A 14,715-nucleotide genomic window follows, 5' to 3' on the forward strand; every position below is an offset into this window, starting at 1 on the left:
GGGCTCTGCACTCACTGATAATGAGTAAACAATGCAGTAAATCCAGGGAAAAGAACAGGTCATTCATGACATCAGTGTGGAACCACACCAGAGAATAGTAAAATAACATCTAGGAGGCTATGATGATGCCATGATGATGCCAAGAAAAAGGGGAAAAGGTACTCTGTTCTTGGATTCATGAGACAATGACTATTTCTTTTTGTTAGTTTCTCAAACTGTCTTGGGCAGCATAGCCACGGGACTGAAAGCCAAAGACCCTGGTGATCACAGTACCCAAGCTGGGAAATTTACACACTTCTGAGCTGGTGTTTTATTGTGGGGAAATACTCCATACAAAAAATTATTTACAAATACATATATATTAAAGAAGCTGTCTTTACTTTTTTTTTCTTTTTTTAAGATTTTATTTATTATTTGACACAGCGACAGAGGGAACACAAGCAGGGGATTGGAAGAGGGAGAAGCAGGCTTCCCGCCGAGCAGGAGCCCGAGGTGGGGCTGGATCCCTGGACTCCAGGATCATGACCTGAGCTGAAGACAGATGCTCAACTGGCCGAGCCACCCACGTGCCCCGCTGTCTTTATTTTTTTTTTTTTATTTTTTTTTTTATAAACATATGTTTTTATCCCCAGGGGTACAGGTCTGTGAATCGCCAGGTTTACACACTTCACAGCACTCACCAAAGCACATACCCTCCCCAGTGTCCATAATCCCACCCCCTTCTCCCAAAACCCCTCCCCCCAGCAACCCTCAGTTTGTTTTGTGAGATTAAGAGTCACTTATGGTTTGTCTCCCTCCCAATCCCATCTTGTTTCATTTATTCTGTCTTTACTTTTTTTAAGATTTTATTTATTTATTTGAAAGAGAAGGAGGCAGAGATAGAGAAAACACAAACAGAGGGAGGGGCAGAGGGACAGGGAGAAGCTGACTCCCTGCTGAGCAGGGAGCTGGACTGCAGCTCAGTCCCAAGACCTTGAGAGTAATACCAGAGCCAAAGGCAGCAGCTTAACTGACTGAGCCACCCACGCACCCCAAGAACCTGTCTTTAAATAGAAACACACATGAAACAAGTGACAAGAGTCATGAGCAAAGATCCCCAGAACTTGAACCCTGCTTTTCCCCCAGGATCAATGGCTCACTATCTCTGACTCAGAGTCCTAGAAGCTGTAAACAGCAACCATGAATGCCAGGAGGCACTGTATGCCTGGTCTCTGCTGGGTCTCCATTCATTCCTGACCACAACACCCCATTCTCTTTCCTGGAGCATCTCTCTCCCTCCAGGGCTCGGCTACCTCTCAGACATCACATTTATGCACCTGTGAATCTCCCTGCTGATTTTGCTAAAATGCAAATTGTGATTCAGGAAGTCAGCTGAGGCCAAGACCTTATATTTTAAAAAGCCTCAGGGTGACAGTTCTGTTGCTGCTGCTCAGAGACCAGCAAACATAAAAACAAAACAAAACAAAACAAAAAAAACTGAATCCTGCATTTCTGTTTAAACTAGAATACTTGGAGCAACAGATTCATCCAATAGGTTTGTGTAGTTGAATAATACAAATCTTCACAGAAAATGTGTTTCTACTTAGGAGACCGGAGATGACACCAGAACAGGGAAACTGTGCACTCCCTTGGCCAGGTGACAAGACTTTTAGCAAGAAGAGCAGCAAACATCTCAACAAATACAAGCATGTCTGGGAGAAGAAGGAGGAGGAGGAAGAGGAGGAGGAGGAGGAGATGGAGGAGGAGGAGAAGAAGAACCTATGGACGGAGCATAAATTCAACACGGGTTTTTATTGAGGACATTTTCCATGCAGGTGAGACACCTTCCCAAGTGTACAAATATGAAGAACATATAGACTTTGCTCTCAAGGATCCTAAGAGTTAGAAGGAAAACTGTTCTAACTGGGGAAAGCAGGCACCAGGGATGGGGAATAGAACTGTCAAAGTACAGGGAAAGGTGGTGGGAATTCTCACTACATAGACAGCGTCCACTTCTGAGTAAGGGAGGGCTCTTTGGAAGAAGTGACATCTGATGTCTGTCCCCCATGGAGGTGCTGGGACTTCATTTACACTGAGTGAAATTTGAGAGTTAAGTTCCAGAACCAATCATAACAACAAACCCCACTGAATTACACTGAGCTTATATTGACAACTGATCATTAAGCACAATTGAAAGTCAAACTTGCGCCCAGAGAGTTGTAAGGACTTCACCACTGAGTTGGGTTTAGGTAAGTACTGGAGCCTGGGCTGCTGGGATCTTGTTCAGAAGGGAGGTCAGTGCACTGATGTCTCCAGTGTGTTTTCCTGGGAGCAACAGAGGAAGAGTCATTCTGCAGCAGGGGGAGGTGAGGACTGCCGGGGAGAAGGGCACTGGGAGCAGGAGGGCTGAGGACAGACTAAAAGGTGGGACACACATGGGAAAGAGCAGGAAGGTGGCTCCAGACACTTACCAGCACTTCCAGAGCCACAACGTCAGACCAGCCAGAAGCACCAGGGGCAATATCACCACCAGGAAGACCAAGCCCATGGAATGGGGCTTCTCTGTGGGTTTGGTGCACAGAGGGTGTCACTTCCCATCTGCCCTGGGTTGAACTGCACCTCCCTGGTCCTCCTTGCTCTGGTCACCCTCTGCCTCACCCACTCCCCTTCCCATTTTCACTTCTCCCATCCCTCCTCAGAGATGGACCCTTCACCCAAATTGATGCATCCTCCCATGTCTGCAGGACTGCACTCCCAGTTCTTCCTTTCTTGGATTGCCATTTTTTTTAGTCACTTTTGTTCTAGCAACCCCAATTTTTCATCTGGTTCTCCTGCTCTGCTGGAGATGCACCCACCCTCTTTCCCAGCTGGGCCCCAGCTCTTTCTCACCCCAGTAGAGGATGATGTCTTGGCCTCCTAGACTACTGTGTCTCACCAAGCATGACAGGCCAGCAGCCTCCCTGGCTTTCACATCCAAAGACACCTGAAGATACCACGTCCCATCAACATGGGGCAGAACATCACCTCGTTGGGTGCCTTGTTGTTCCTGCTCACCACGCATCCACATCACCCACACAGGCTTTGGGTAGAATCCAGAGATGTGGCATACCAGCAGGAGACGGCCAGGACCCGGACTGGGGCCAGTGGACAGCCAAGCTTCTGGCCTCACTGCAGACACAGGACAGATAATCGCAGACTGAGAGGGTAGATCTTCACATCATTTTATATAGATATCTTTCCACATCTAGAAACCTGTAACCATCATCCCCTCTCCCTCTTGACTCTTTCTTACCTTGAATTAGATGGAATGTTATAAACCATGAGTGCAGACTAGAGGATTCATAGAGGAAGAGAGCAGGACTGACCTTGTCGCTGAAGATACGCCTTCCCTGCTTCAAGAAGACCCAACAGGAACTGGGGGCAAGACTCAGTGAGGAGTTTGTATACTATTTCATTGAAAACATGGTACTGATTGAATACTGTACAGACTTGTTGAGCCCTACTTCCTCCCTTTGGAGATGGCCACCATGATGTGTTCTGGAAACTCATGAGATCTGATCCTTGATAAGCAATCCGCATGAAGCCTACTGATGCTTCTCCAAAGTGGGAATCACAGCCTAACAGCAGCTGAACCTGGAAGGGATCTGGGGAAGAGAGACTGAATTATAGTAGGGGGAGTGAAGGAAAGGAAATGAGATGAATGCAAGTCAAGGATGCTAGAAGCGGAAGGGTGAAGTTGGGAACTGGAGCAATGGAGGAAAGTTTGACTTGAGGGGAGGCTCAGACTAAAGGGAAGTGGTGGTCGCAGGAGGTGGAGGCAATGGTGAATGACTGAGGAAGGAGCAAATGTTGGAGGAGAGACATGAAGGGTGTGGAAAGAGAATAGGGGAGGACTCAGTGGGAGAGCTGGGGTAAAAACAATCTAGGGCGAAGGGAGTGCGGTGGGGTATAGGGAACACATAGACATCACTGCTGGGATAGAATGGAGAGAAAGCACAGTCAGTCACAAGTGAGGGAGCAAGGGTGCTTGGCTGGAGGCCAGGGAAAGAGGTGGTCAGGGGAGACACTAGTGAGAGATGGAGAGCACAACCTGTGGTCAATGAGAGGAGTGGGAAGCTGAAGAAAACGTGAAGCTTCTCAAGAATCAGGGTCTGGCCTCTACCCCTGCCCAAATTCGTGTGATTCACTTTCAGATAGAGAGAGGTGAAGTTCAAAGGCCAGTGCAGTTCATTTCCTAGAGAAAGGAGGAGCTCAATGAGACACACACACTTGCCACGTGCAACCCAACCCAGAGGGAAATGAACTTACATTCAAGCTGCCATTGGCTGACGTGGTTATGATATGCTGAAGGAGATCTAATGGAGTATGTGTAGAATAACTTTTCTACTTCCGTCAGCTCCTCATTGCTGAAGTTGCCTTTAGACCAAGGCTGCAGGTAAATGAAAGCGCCAGTCTTATTGTCCCATCCATGAGTCTGCAAATCATCCAGCCAAGCTGAGCCTTGATTTTGTGTCCAGGAGGAGTTGTAAAAGGATGTGGTCAGGATGATTCGGAAGGAGACTGGCTCCTGGAAGTCTGTGGGAAAAGGACAGATAAACTCTGGAGTGGAGAGCATTGGGAAGGAGAGACGTGCCAGGGAGGGGAACCAAAATCTGAAGGACAGAGAAACAGTAGTTATCTCAGGAGACATGTGCTTCCTCAGACATTCCAGCTTCATACCCAGCCTTTAGAAGAGCACAGGTCCTCAGGGTCAGGAATTCTCAGGGAGGAGCCAGGCTGACAGTCTCCCTCCCCTATTACGAGTTGGGGAACTCACACCATGAATGCACATACTCAGAGACTCAAATGCTCACATATAGACACACACAGAGATGTACACGTATATACACATGTATGTACATATACAAACAAGACATGCAGACACATACCAACACATGTACACACACAGAAATGCAAAGAAATGCAGAAGACTCCTATCCACGCATACCTATACACATACTCAAATGCACATGAACGCATGTACACACATCACAAACACACAGACTGGCAGAAACACACACAGACACACATAAACGGATACAGATACATAAACAGATGTACACATACACACACACACACACACACATGTACCCACTGGGCAGGGCCAGAGTTCTTTCTCACCATCTTCACTGTCACCATCTGGGAGGAGAACCAGCAACAGCACAAGTTGTAGGAACAGCATTAGGATTCGCAGATGCTTTCTTTCTCTTACAAAGCCGGTCTTTGACCTCTTTTCTAACAAACCTACCCCACACACAGCCCCTCTCTTCTGACTTCCTTCTCCACACACAAGCCTTCCCTGAGTCTCTGCTAAAATGCAAATGTGCTCCTCCCTCAACCCTGTACACCTACTCAGACTCTCAGTTCCCCTCCTGGTCTGATGCCCCTCTCTGGCTTCCAGCTTCTCCCTGTCACCAGCTTCCGTTCTTCTCCCTGTCCCCTCATTCAGATACTACATAATGAGTCCTGTGTGGCATGGAAACTGATCCTAGCTCTCCTACATTTTCTTCCCATTCGGACAGTAACCCATGAAAACACACAGCTCCCCAACCCTAGACCCTGTTGCCACTCTGTCCTTCCTGCCCATGTGACATCACCCATGCATTTCCTTCCCCTTCTCATTCCCAGCGCAGCTCATTCACATCTCTGACTTCTCACTGCTTATGCTAAAAAAACAAAAGCAAATGGGTAAATTTGGAGATACAATTGGTTTTATTAAGCGATTCAAGAATAAGCCAGCATCCCATCTGGCAGGTAGAGGGGGGCTCTGAAGAGTGGTGCTAATGGAAAGATTTCATAGCAAGAAAGTTGGCAAAGAAGAGAAAGAGTGTTTCAGGGAAGGTCACCCTCCCTTAATTAGGAGAGGAGGAGGTATTAACATGAAGACGACCTCCCCTCCTAGTGGGTGGAGAGGGCTCATGGGACAGAGCACCTCCTTGGTGCTGACCAGAGAATTCCTAACCGACAGGTGAACATTTTAGGGGGAAGTTAGAGATTAAGTAACGTTTTGGGACTTGGCATGGCCCAAGGTGTCATTTTGGGCCCAACATTTTCTTTTTAACAGTTGTTTTATTGCTTCTCTGGATCCCCTCATGACTGAATGCCTAACGGTATTAGCAACCACCAGTCCACCATTATCTTTAGGGGGAAACCAGCAGTCATCACAGAAACCACGTGACACTGAAACATCTGAGGAAAACCCCTCAGTCTGACTTGAATTAATATATATTCGCTCACCGAAGTCACTTAGCCCCTGCCTGGATCCAAGCACCGTGCTATACTCATGAAAATACAGTGTTCACAGTGCAATCACTTTCTTCAGGGAGATATTAGAAAAGAAAAATACATAAACCAAGAACTATAAATTTTGGTGTCCTGGTTTTTTCTTTGCTTGGTTTATTTATTTTAAGGACAGTTAATATACAATGTTATATTACTTTCAGGTGTACAGGGTAGAGATTCAGAAATCCCATACATTACTCATTGCTCATCAATTTAAGGGTTTTCCCAATCTCCTCCACCTATTTCTCCATCCGCCAACCCACCTGCCATCTGGGAACCAGTAGTGTTCTCTATAGCTCAGAGGCTGTTTTTTCCTTTGTCACTTCTTTCTCTGTTACTTTTGTTAGTTTCTTAAATTCCACATGCGAAGGAATCATTTGGTATTTGTCTTTCTCTGACCGCTTATTTCACTTACCATCATACTCTGGCTCCATCCATGTTGTGATTGCAAGCTTTCCGTCATTTTTATGGCTGAGTTTTATTCCATTGAATATACACACCAGATCTTTTCTTCTTTATTCTTCTACCTACGGAACACTTGGGATGTTTCTATACATTGACCAATGTAAATAATGCCGCAGTAAACATTGGAGTGCATGTTTCTTTTCATTTTAGTGTTTTCACATTATTTGGGTAATATCCAGTAGTAGAATTACTAGATCATATGATGATTCTGTTTTTAACTTTTTGAGGAACCTGCATACTGCTTTCCACCACGGTTGTACCAGTTCCCACATCCACCAACAGTATACAAGATTTCCTTTTACTCCACTTCCTCTACAGCACTTCTTCCTTGTGAGTTTTTGAATTTAGTCAGGGTGACAGGTGTGAGTTGATATCTCATTGTGGTTTTGATTTGCATTTCCCTGATGATGAGAGAAGTTGAACATTTTTTTTTTCCTGTTGGCCATCTGGGTGTCTTCTTGAAAGAAATGTCTACTCATGTCTTCTACCCATTTTTTAATTGGATTATTTGTTTTTTTGATTATTTGTTGTTGAATTGCCCAAATAGTTTATATATTTTGGATACTAACCCTTTATCAAATATGTAATTAGGAAGTATCCACTCACATTCAATGATTGTCCTTCAGTTTTGTTGATTCTTTCCTTTGCTGTACAGAGCACTTTATTTGATGTACTCCCAACAGTTTAGTTTTGTTTTTGTTTCCCTTGCCTCTGGAGGCATATCTGGAAAAATGTTGCTATGGCTGATGTCAGAGACTTTACTGCCCATGCTCTCTCTCTCCCTCTTTGCACATTATATTATTTTTTTAATTTTTATTTTTTACTATTTTTATTATGTTCAGTTAGTCAGCATTTAGTACATCATTAGTTTTTTGATCTAGTGTTCAACAACTCATTAGTTGTATATAAGACCCAGTGCTTAACGCAACACATGCCCACCTTAATACCCATCACCCGCTTACCCCACCCATGTACCCCTTTCCCCACTGTAACCCTCACCCTCAGATTGTTTCTGCAGTCCAGAGATTCTCATGGTTTGTCTCCCTCTCTGACTTCTTCCAGTTCAGTTTTCCCTCCCTTCCCCTGTGGTCCCTTCATGCTATTCCTTATGTCCCACATATAAGTGAAACCATATGATAATTGTCTTTCTCTACTTGACTTACTTCACTCACCATAATCTCCTCCAGTTCCATCCATGTCGATGCATATGGTGGGGATTCATCCTTTCTGATGGCTGACTAATATTACATTGTGTATATATGGACCACATCTTCTTTATCCATTAATCTGTTGAAAATCATCTCAGCTCCTTCCACAATTTAGCTATTGTGGACATTGTTGCTATGAACACTGGGGAGCACGTGCTCCTTCTTTTCACTACATCTGTTATCTATGGGGAAAATACCTAATAGTGAAATTCTTGGGTCTTAGTGTAGCTCTATTTTTAACATCTTGAGGAAATTCCATACTATTTTCCAGACTGGCTATACCAGCTTGCGTTCCCACCAACAGTTCTCCTTTCTCTACACCTTTGCCAACACTAGTTGTTTCCTGTATTGTTCATTTTTGCCATTCTACCTGGTGTAAGGTGATATCTCACTGTGGTTTTGATTTGTATTTCCTTGATGGCTAATGATGATGAACATTTATTCATGTGTCTGTTAGCTATTCAGATGTCTTCTTTGGGGAAGTGTCTGTTCATGTCTTCTGCCCATTTACTGACTGGATTATTTGTTTTTGAGCATTGAGCATTGAGTATTGATCTTTATAGATCTTGGATACCAGCCCTTTAACTGAAATGTGAAAATGTCTATGCTGCCCTATACTTTCAGGGCAATATCTATCAAAATACCATTGATATTTTTCACAGAGCTGAAATAAACAATCCCAAAATTATTATGGAACCAGAAAATACCTCAAATCTTCAGGGGAATATTAAAAAAGAAAACCAAAATTGGAGACATCACAATGACTGACTTCAAGCTACATTACAAAGCTGTAGTCATCAAGATAATATGGTACTGGCACAAAAACAGACATGTAGATCAATTGAACAGAATAAAGGCTCAAGAAATGGGAAAAGGCTCAAGAAACTCTCTAGTCAACTAATCTTGGACAAAGCAGGAGAGATTATCCAATGGAAAAAAGATAGTATCTTCAGTCAATGTGCTGGGAAAACTGGACAACAACATGCAGAAGAACGACTAGACCATTCTCTTACACCACACACAAAGATAAACTCAAAATGGGTGAAAGACTTCATTGTGAAACAGAAGTCCATCAAAATCCTAGAGGAGAACATAGGAAGTAACCTCTTCAACATTGGCCATAGAAACTTCTTTCAAGACACTTCTCTAAAGGCAATGGAAACAAAAGCAAAAATGAACTTTGGGGACGTCATCAAGATAAAAAAACTTTGCACAGCAAAGGAAACAGTCAACAAAACTAAGAGACAATCCACAGAATTGGATAAGATATTTGCCTGTGCTCTCTTCTATGATTTTTATAATTTCAGGTCTCACATTAAGGTCCTTAATCCACTTTTAATTTATTTTTGTGTATAGTGTGAGAAAGCCACCTAGTTTCTTTCTTTTGTATGTGCTGTCCAGTTTTCCTAACACTGTTTGTTGAAGAGACTCTCTATTCCCATTGCATATTCTTGCCTCATTTGTCAAAGTTTAATTAACCATAAAGTTGTGAGTTTATTTCTGGGCTTCTGTACTGTTCCCTTGACCTATATGTATCTACATCTGTGCCAGGTCCATACTGTTATAATTACTACAGCTTTGTAGAACAACTTGAAATCTGGAATTGTGATACATCCATCTTTGTTTTTATTTTTCAAGATTATTTTGCCATTCAGAGTACTTTTTGGTTCCATACAAATTTTAGGATTGTTTGCTCTAGTTGTGTGAAAAATACTATTGGTATTTTGATAGACATTGCATTAAATCTGTAGTTGTTTCTGGTAGTATGGACATGTTAATAATATTTGTTCTTCCAATCCATGAGCAAGGAATATCTTTCCATTTCTTTGTATCACCTTCAATTTTTCTCATTAGTATTTTATAGATTTCAGAGTATAAATCTTTTGCATCCTTGGCCAGGTGTATTCCTAGATATTGAATGATTTTGGTGCAATTGAAATGAGGTGGTTTTCTTAATTTATCTTTTTGCTGTAACACTATTAGTGTATAGATATGTCAGAATGTGTACTCTGCTATTTTAGGATGCAATGGTCTGAAATAGCATTTATCCATCTGGTTTAATAAGTCATTCAAGGTCACTCTTTCCTTGATGGTTTTCTGATTGGATCATCTGTCCATTGATGTAAGTGGGGTATTAAAGTCCCCTACTATTATTGCATTACTTTTCATTACCTCCTTCATCTTTGTTACTAGCTGCTTTATATATCTGGGTGCTCCCATTTAGGGTGCATAAGTGTTTACAATTGTTATATCTTCTTGTTGGATTTTTCCCCTTATTATTATATAGTGTCCTTCTTTGCCTCTTGTTACAGTCTTTCTGTTAACATTTATCTTGTCTGATACAAGCGTTACTATCTTGGCTTTCATTTCACATCCATTTGCTTGATAAATGCTTCTCCACTACTTCAGTTTTAATCTCATGTGCTTTTAGGTCTGAAATGAGTCTTTTGTAGGCAGCATAGAAATGGGTCTTGATTTCTTTTTTTCCATCCCATTACCCCATCCTTTGATTAATCATATAATCATTTATATTCAATGGGATTATTGATAGGTATGCACTTACTGCCAGTTTGTTACTTGGGGTTTTTTAGCTTTTTTACAAAAATTTATTTACAGTGTTCCAGAAATCATTGTTTATGCACCACACCCAGTGCTCCATGTAATATGTGTCCTCTATAATACCCATCACTAGGCTCACCCAACCTCCCATTCCCTTCCCCTCCAAAACCCTCAGTTTTTTTTTTTTCTCAGAGTCCACAGTCTCTCATGGTTCATCTCCCCCTCCAATTTCTCTCAACTCCCTTCTCTCCAGCTCCCCATGTCCTCCACGTTATTCCTTATGCTCCACAAATAAGTAAGACCATATGACAATTGACTCTCTCTGCTTGACTTATTTCACTCAGCATAGTCTCTTCCAGTTCTGTCCATGTTGATAACAAAAGTTGGGTATTCATCCTTTCTGATGGAGACATAATACTTCATAGTATATATGGACCACATCTTCCTTATGCATTCATCCGTTGAAGGGCATCTTGGTTGTTTCCACAGTTTGGCGACCATGGCCATTGCTGCTATGAACCTTGGGGTACAGAAGGCCCTTCTTTTCACTACATCTGTATCTCTGGGGTAAATATCCAGTAGTGTAATTGCAGGGTCATAAGGAAGCTCTATTTTTACTTTCTTGAGGAATCTCCACACTGTTTTCCAAAGTGGCTGCACCAACTTGTATTCCCACCCACAGTGTAAGAGGGTTCCCCTTTCTCCACATCCTCTCCAACACATGTTGTTTCCTGTCTTGTTGATTTTGGCCATTCTTACTGGTGTAAGGAGCTATCTCAATGTGGTTTTGATTTGAGTATCCCTGATGGTTAATGATAATGAACATTTTTCATGTGTCTATTAACCTTTTCTATGTCTCCATTGGAGAAGTGTTTGTTCATGTCTTCTGCCCATTTTTTGACATGATTATCTGTTTTGTTTGTGTTGAGTTTGAGGAGTTCTTTATAGAGCATGGATATCAGCTCTTTGTCTGTACTGTCACTTGCAAATATCTTACTTGGTTTTTTGGTTGTATTTGTAGTTCTGTTCCTTTCTCCTCTTGCTCTTTTCTCCAATGGACAGTTGGCTTTCTTTAGCAAAAGACTTGGATTTTCTATTCACATTTTGCATAGCTGTTACAGATTTTTGATTTCTGGTTATCATTCAGTTTGTACAGAACAGCTTTTGTATATAGCAGTCAATATTAAGTTAAGGTCACTTAAGTCTGAACACATCCTTTATTCCTCTCCCACCCCCCACCTACATTTTCAGTATATTAAGTCATAATTTACATCTAATTATTTTGTGAGTCCCTTGACTGATGTTTACAGATGTCTATTTTTATTGCTATTGTACTTCCTTTCCTTTTCATCTTTCTTTTCATTCAGAGCCTCCCTTAACATTTCTTGTGGTGTTGTGTTAGTGGTCATGAATTCCTTTAAAATTTGCCTACCTGGGAAACTCTTTATCTCTCTTTCTATTCTGAATGATAGCCTTGCTGGATACAGTATTCTTGGCTGCTGATTTTTTCTTTCAATACTTTGAATATATCATGACATTTTCTTCTGGCCTGCAAAGTTTCTGCTGAAAATCAGTTCAAAACTCTATGGGTTTCCCTTGGATGTAATTGCCTTCATTTTTCTTGCTGGTCTTACAATTCTCCTTTATCACCACTTTTTTTTTTTGCCATTTTAATTAATATGTATTATGGTGTGGACCTCCCTGAGTTGATTTTTTACTGGGGTCTCTCTAGGCCTCCTGCTTCTTGATTTCTGTTTCCTTCATCAGATTTGGGGAGTTTCCAGCCATTATTTCTTCAAATAATTTTTTTTAATAATGTTTTATTTTTTATAAACATATATTTTTAGTCCCCAGGGGTACAGGTCTGTGAATCACCAGGTTTACACACTTCACAGCACTCACCAAAGCACATACCCTCCCCAATGTCCATAATCCCACCCCCTTCTCCCAAACCCCCTCCCCACAGCAACCCTCAGTTTGTTTTGTGAGATTAAAAGTCACTTATGGTTTGTCTCCCTCCTGATCCCATCTTGTTTCATTTATTCTTCTCCTACCCACTTAAGCCCCCATGTTGCATCACCACTTCTTCAAATAATTTTTGGTCCTTTTCCTATTTCTTCTTCTGTGATGTATAATGCAAATGATAAAGTCACTGACTTCCCTAAGTCTATTCATTTTGTATTTTTTTTCTCTCTCTCCTGGTTCAGTTTGACCACTATTTATTACCCTGTTTTCCAGGTCACTGATCTGCTCTTCTGCTTCCTCTATCCTACTATTCATTCCTTCGGTGCATTTTTAATTTCATATTTTGATTTCATTACTGATTGGTTATTTTTTATGCTTTCTATCTCTTTGTTGAGGGTCTCACTGAGGTCCTCTACTCTTTTCTCAAGTCTAGTGAGTATATTTATGACCATTCCTTTAAATTCTCTATCTGGCATATTACTATTCTTTTTTTTCATTTAGTACTCTTGCTGTGATTTTTGTCCTGTTCTATTTCACTTGAGATATATTCCTCTGTCTCCTCATTTTGTCTAAGTCTCTGTGTCTATTTCTGTGTGTTAGGAATGTTAGGCATGTCTCCTGTTCTTGAGAGAAGTGGCTTTTTGAAGAAGAGGTTCTGGGGCCTCAATTACCATGTTCTGTTTAGCTACCTTTCTTTCTCCCCAGCACAAGCCGCATGTTGGAGTTGTGTGGCCCATGTCAGGACAGCATGTGCATTGCCAGGATTGTGGCACTGCTTTGCTTATAGTCTTATCAAGATCATATTGAAGAAGAGACATCTGACAAAGAAAACTATTACTGAAGGCACAGTCTTAGTAAGAATTGCACAGGTATGTTCTTGGAGGGGTCTGCAGTCAGTGAGATGCAGGCAGGCTGGTTTGAAGGGGTTGGATCCACCCCGACCAAAGGGCTCTGGGGCAGGATGCATTGTGTTGACAAGGTTTACATAGGTCTGCTGCAGGAGGGCACCTGCAGCATTAACCTGACTGGAAGGGGTATGCCTGCAGGGAAGTGGGTTTGTGGTGTGCTGATAGCAAGTGAGTTAGTTGGTTCTGTTAGGGCCAATTTAATGTTAAAACCAGCTAAACTATTAAACCTGCTTAGCCAGACCGACTCCATATTGCCTAGGTAGCCATATTGTTGTTTACATCCACGGACTTCATTCCAGGAATAAACACCCCAGTAGTTCCTGGTATGGTTCCAGGTATTGATTCTGGGAGTAAATGCCTTAAAATAGAAGCCATGTACCTTGGGTCAGCAGTTGTGCCCTATAAAACCAGCCTGTGAGATCGGGAGGGGGTCGCTCTCTTCGGAGGCAGCCCTGGCCGGTCAGTCTGACTTCTAACGCTTGGCATAGAATAAAGCTTCACATAACTTTCACTTGGTCTCAGTCTCATTCCTCTGGCCAGTCAGCCTAACCTCTAATGCTTGGCATAGAATAAGGCTTTGCATAACTTTCACTTTGTCTCAGTCTCGTTCCTTTGCTAACAGACCCCAATAGGCTCAACACAGGTTTTCACAGTTGTCTGTGTGCTCACACTCAGAGGAGGAGGGAAATGTCACCTGCCTGCTTCTTTATTCCTGAAGGGGTCCCCAACAATCTCTGTACCTCTGGGGCATGCGCTGACATTAGCAAACGACTCTCTCCCATAAATCCAGGCCTATTTCAAACCACAGCATCTATGCTGTTACTCTCTTGGCTCTTGGTTTTGTGCTCTTTAAGAGCAGGAGGTTTCAACTTTCTTTTGACCTCCTAGCTATCCCAGAGCTGAGCCTGCTGATTTTTTTATGTTCCATATATTAAACCCCATGAATTGTAATAACACGAGAAATTAAGCCCCTCTGGTTTTCAAAATCAAATAGTGTCAGAATTTATCTTCCCCATGTGGGCTCCCTAGTGTGAGTCTTTTTCTATGCCTCACCTGTTCCCATGGCATCCCTTCTTCCTGTGGCTATTGTGCAGGTCCCCTTAGCTCCCTACTGGGTCTCTCCCAATCCTACTCTCTTCAGTGCAGCTTCTTCTCTACATTTACCTGTAGACAGTTTGTTCTGCCAGTCTTTGGGTCATTTTCAGTGTTATTTACACTGTTATCTAGTTGGGAAAAGGTGATCTTAGAAATTTCCTGCAGCACAATTTTCCCCCAGAACTCTGTGAACTGAGTTTCTTTACAATACACAG

At 42.3% G+C, this 14,715-nt stretch overlaps 1 protein-coding gene across 1 annotated transcript; it reads right to left on the bottom strand.

The window, feature by feature from the left end:
* Positions 1-1,775: 1,775 nt before the first annotated feature.
* On the bottom strand, positions 1,776-5,604 carry LOC116575713 (T-cell surface glycoprotein CD1a-like). Its single transcript, XM_032317126.1, has 6 exons — positions 5,140-5,604; positions 4,288-4,554; positions 3,345-3,623; positions 2,869-3,147; positions 2,451-2,541; positions 1,776-2,304 (listed from the first exon to the last, which is right to left on the bottom strand). The coding sequence occupies exons 1-6, from the start codon at positions 5,198-5,200 to the stop codon at positions 2,208-2,210; spliced, it is 1,074 nt and encodes a 357-aa protein (XP_032173017.1). The 5' UTR covers positions 5,201-5,604; the 3' UTR covers positions 1,776-2,207.
* Between the last annotated feature and the right edge of the window lie 9,111 nt (positions 5,605-14,715).

Source organism: Mustela erminea, chromosome 17 (genome assembly GCF_009829155.1).
Source record: "Mustela erminea isolate mMusErm1 chromosome 17, mMusErm1.Pri, whole genome shotgun sequence".
In the NCBI taxonomy this organism is placed as follows: domain Eukaryota; kingdom Metazoa; phylum Chordata; class Mammalia; order Carnivora; family Mustelidae; genus Mustela; species Mustela erminea.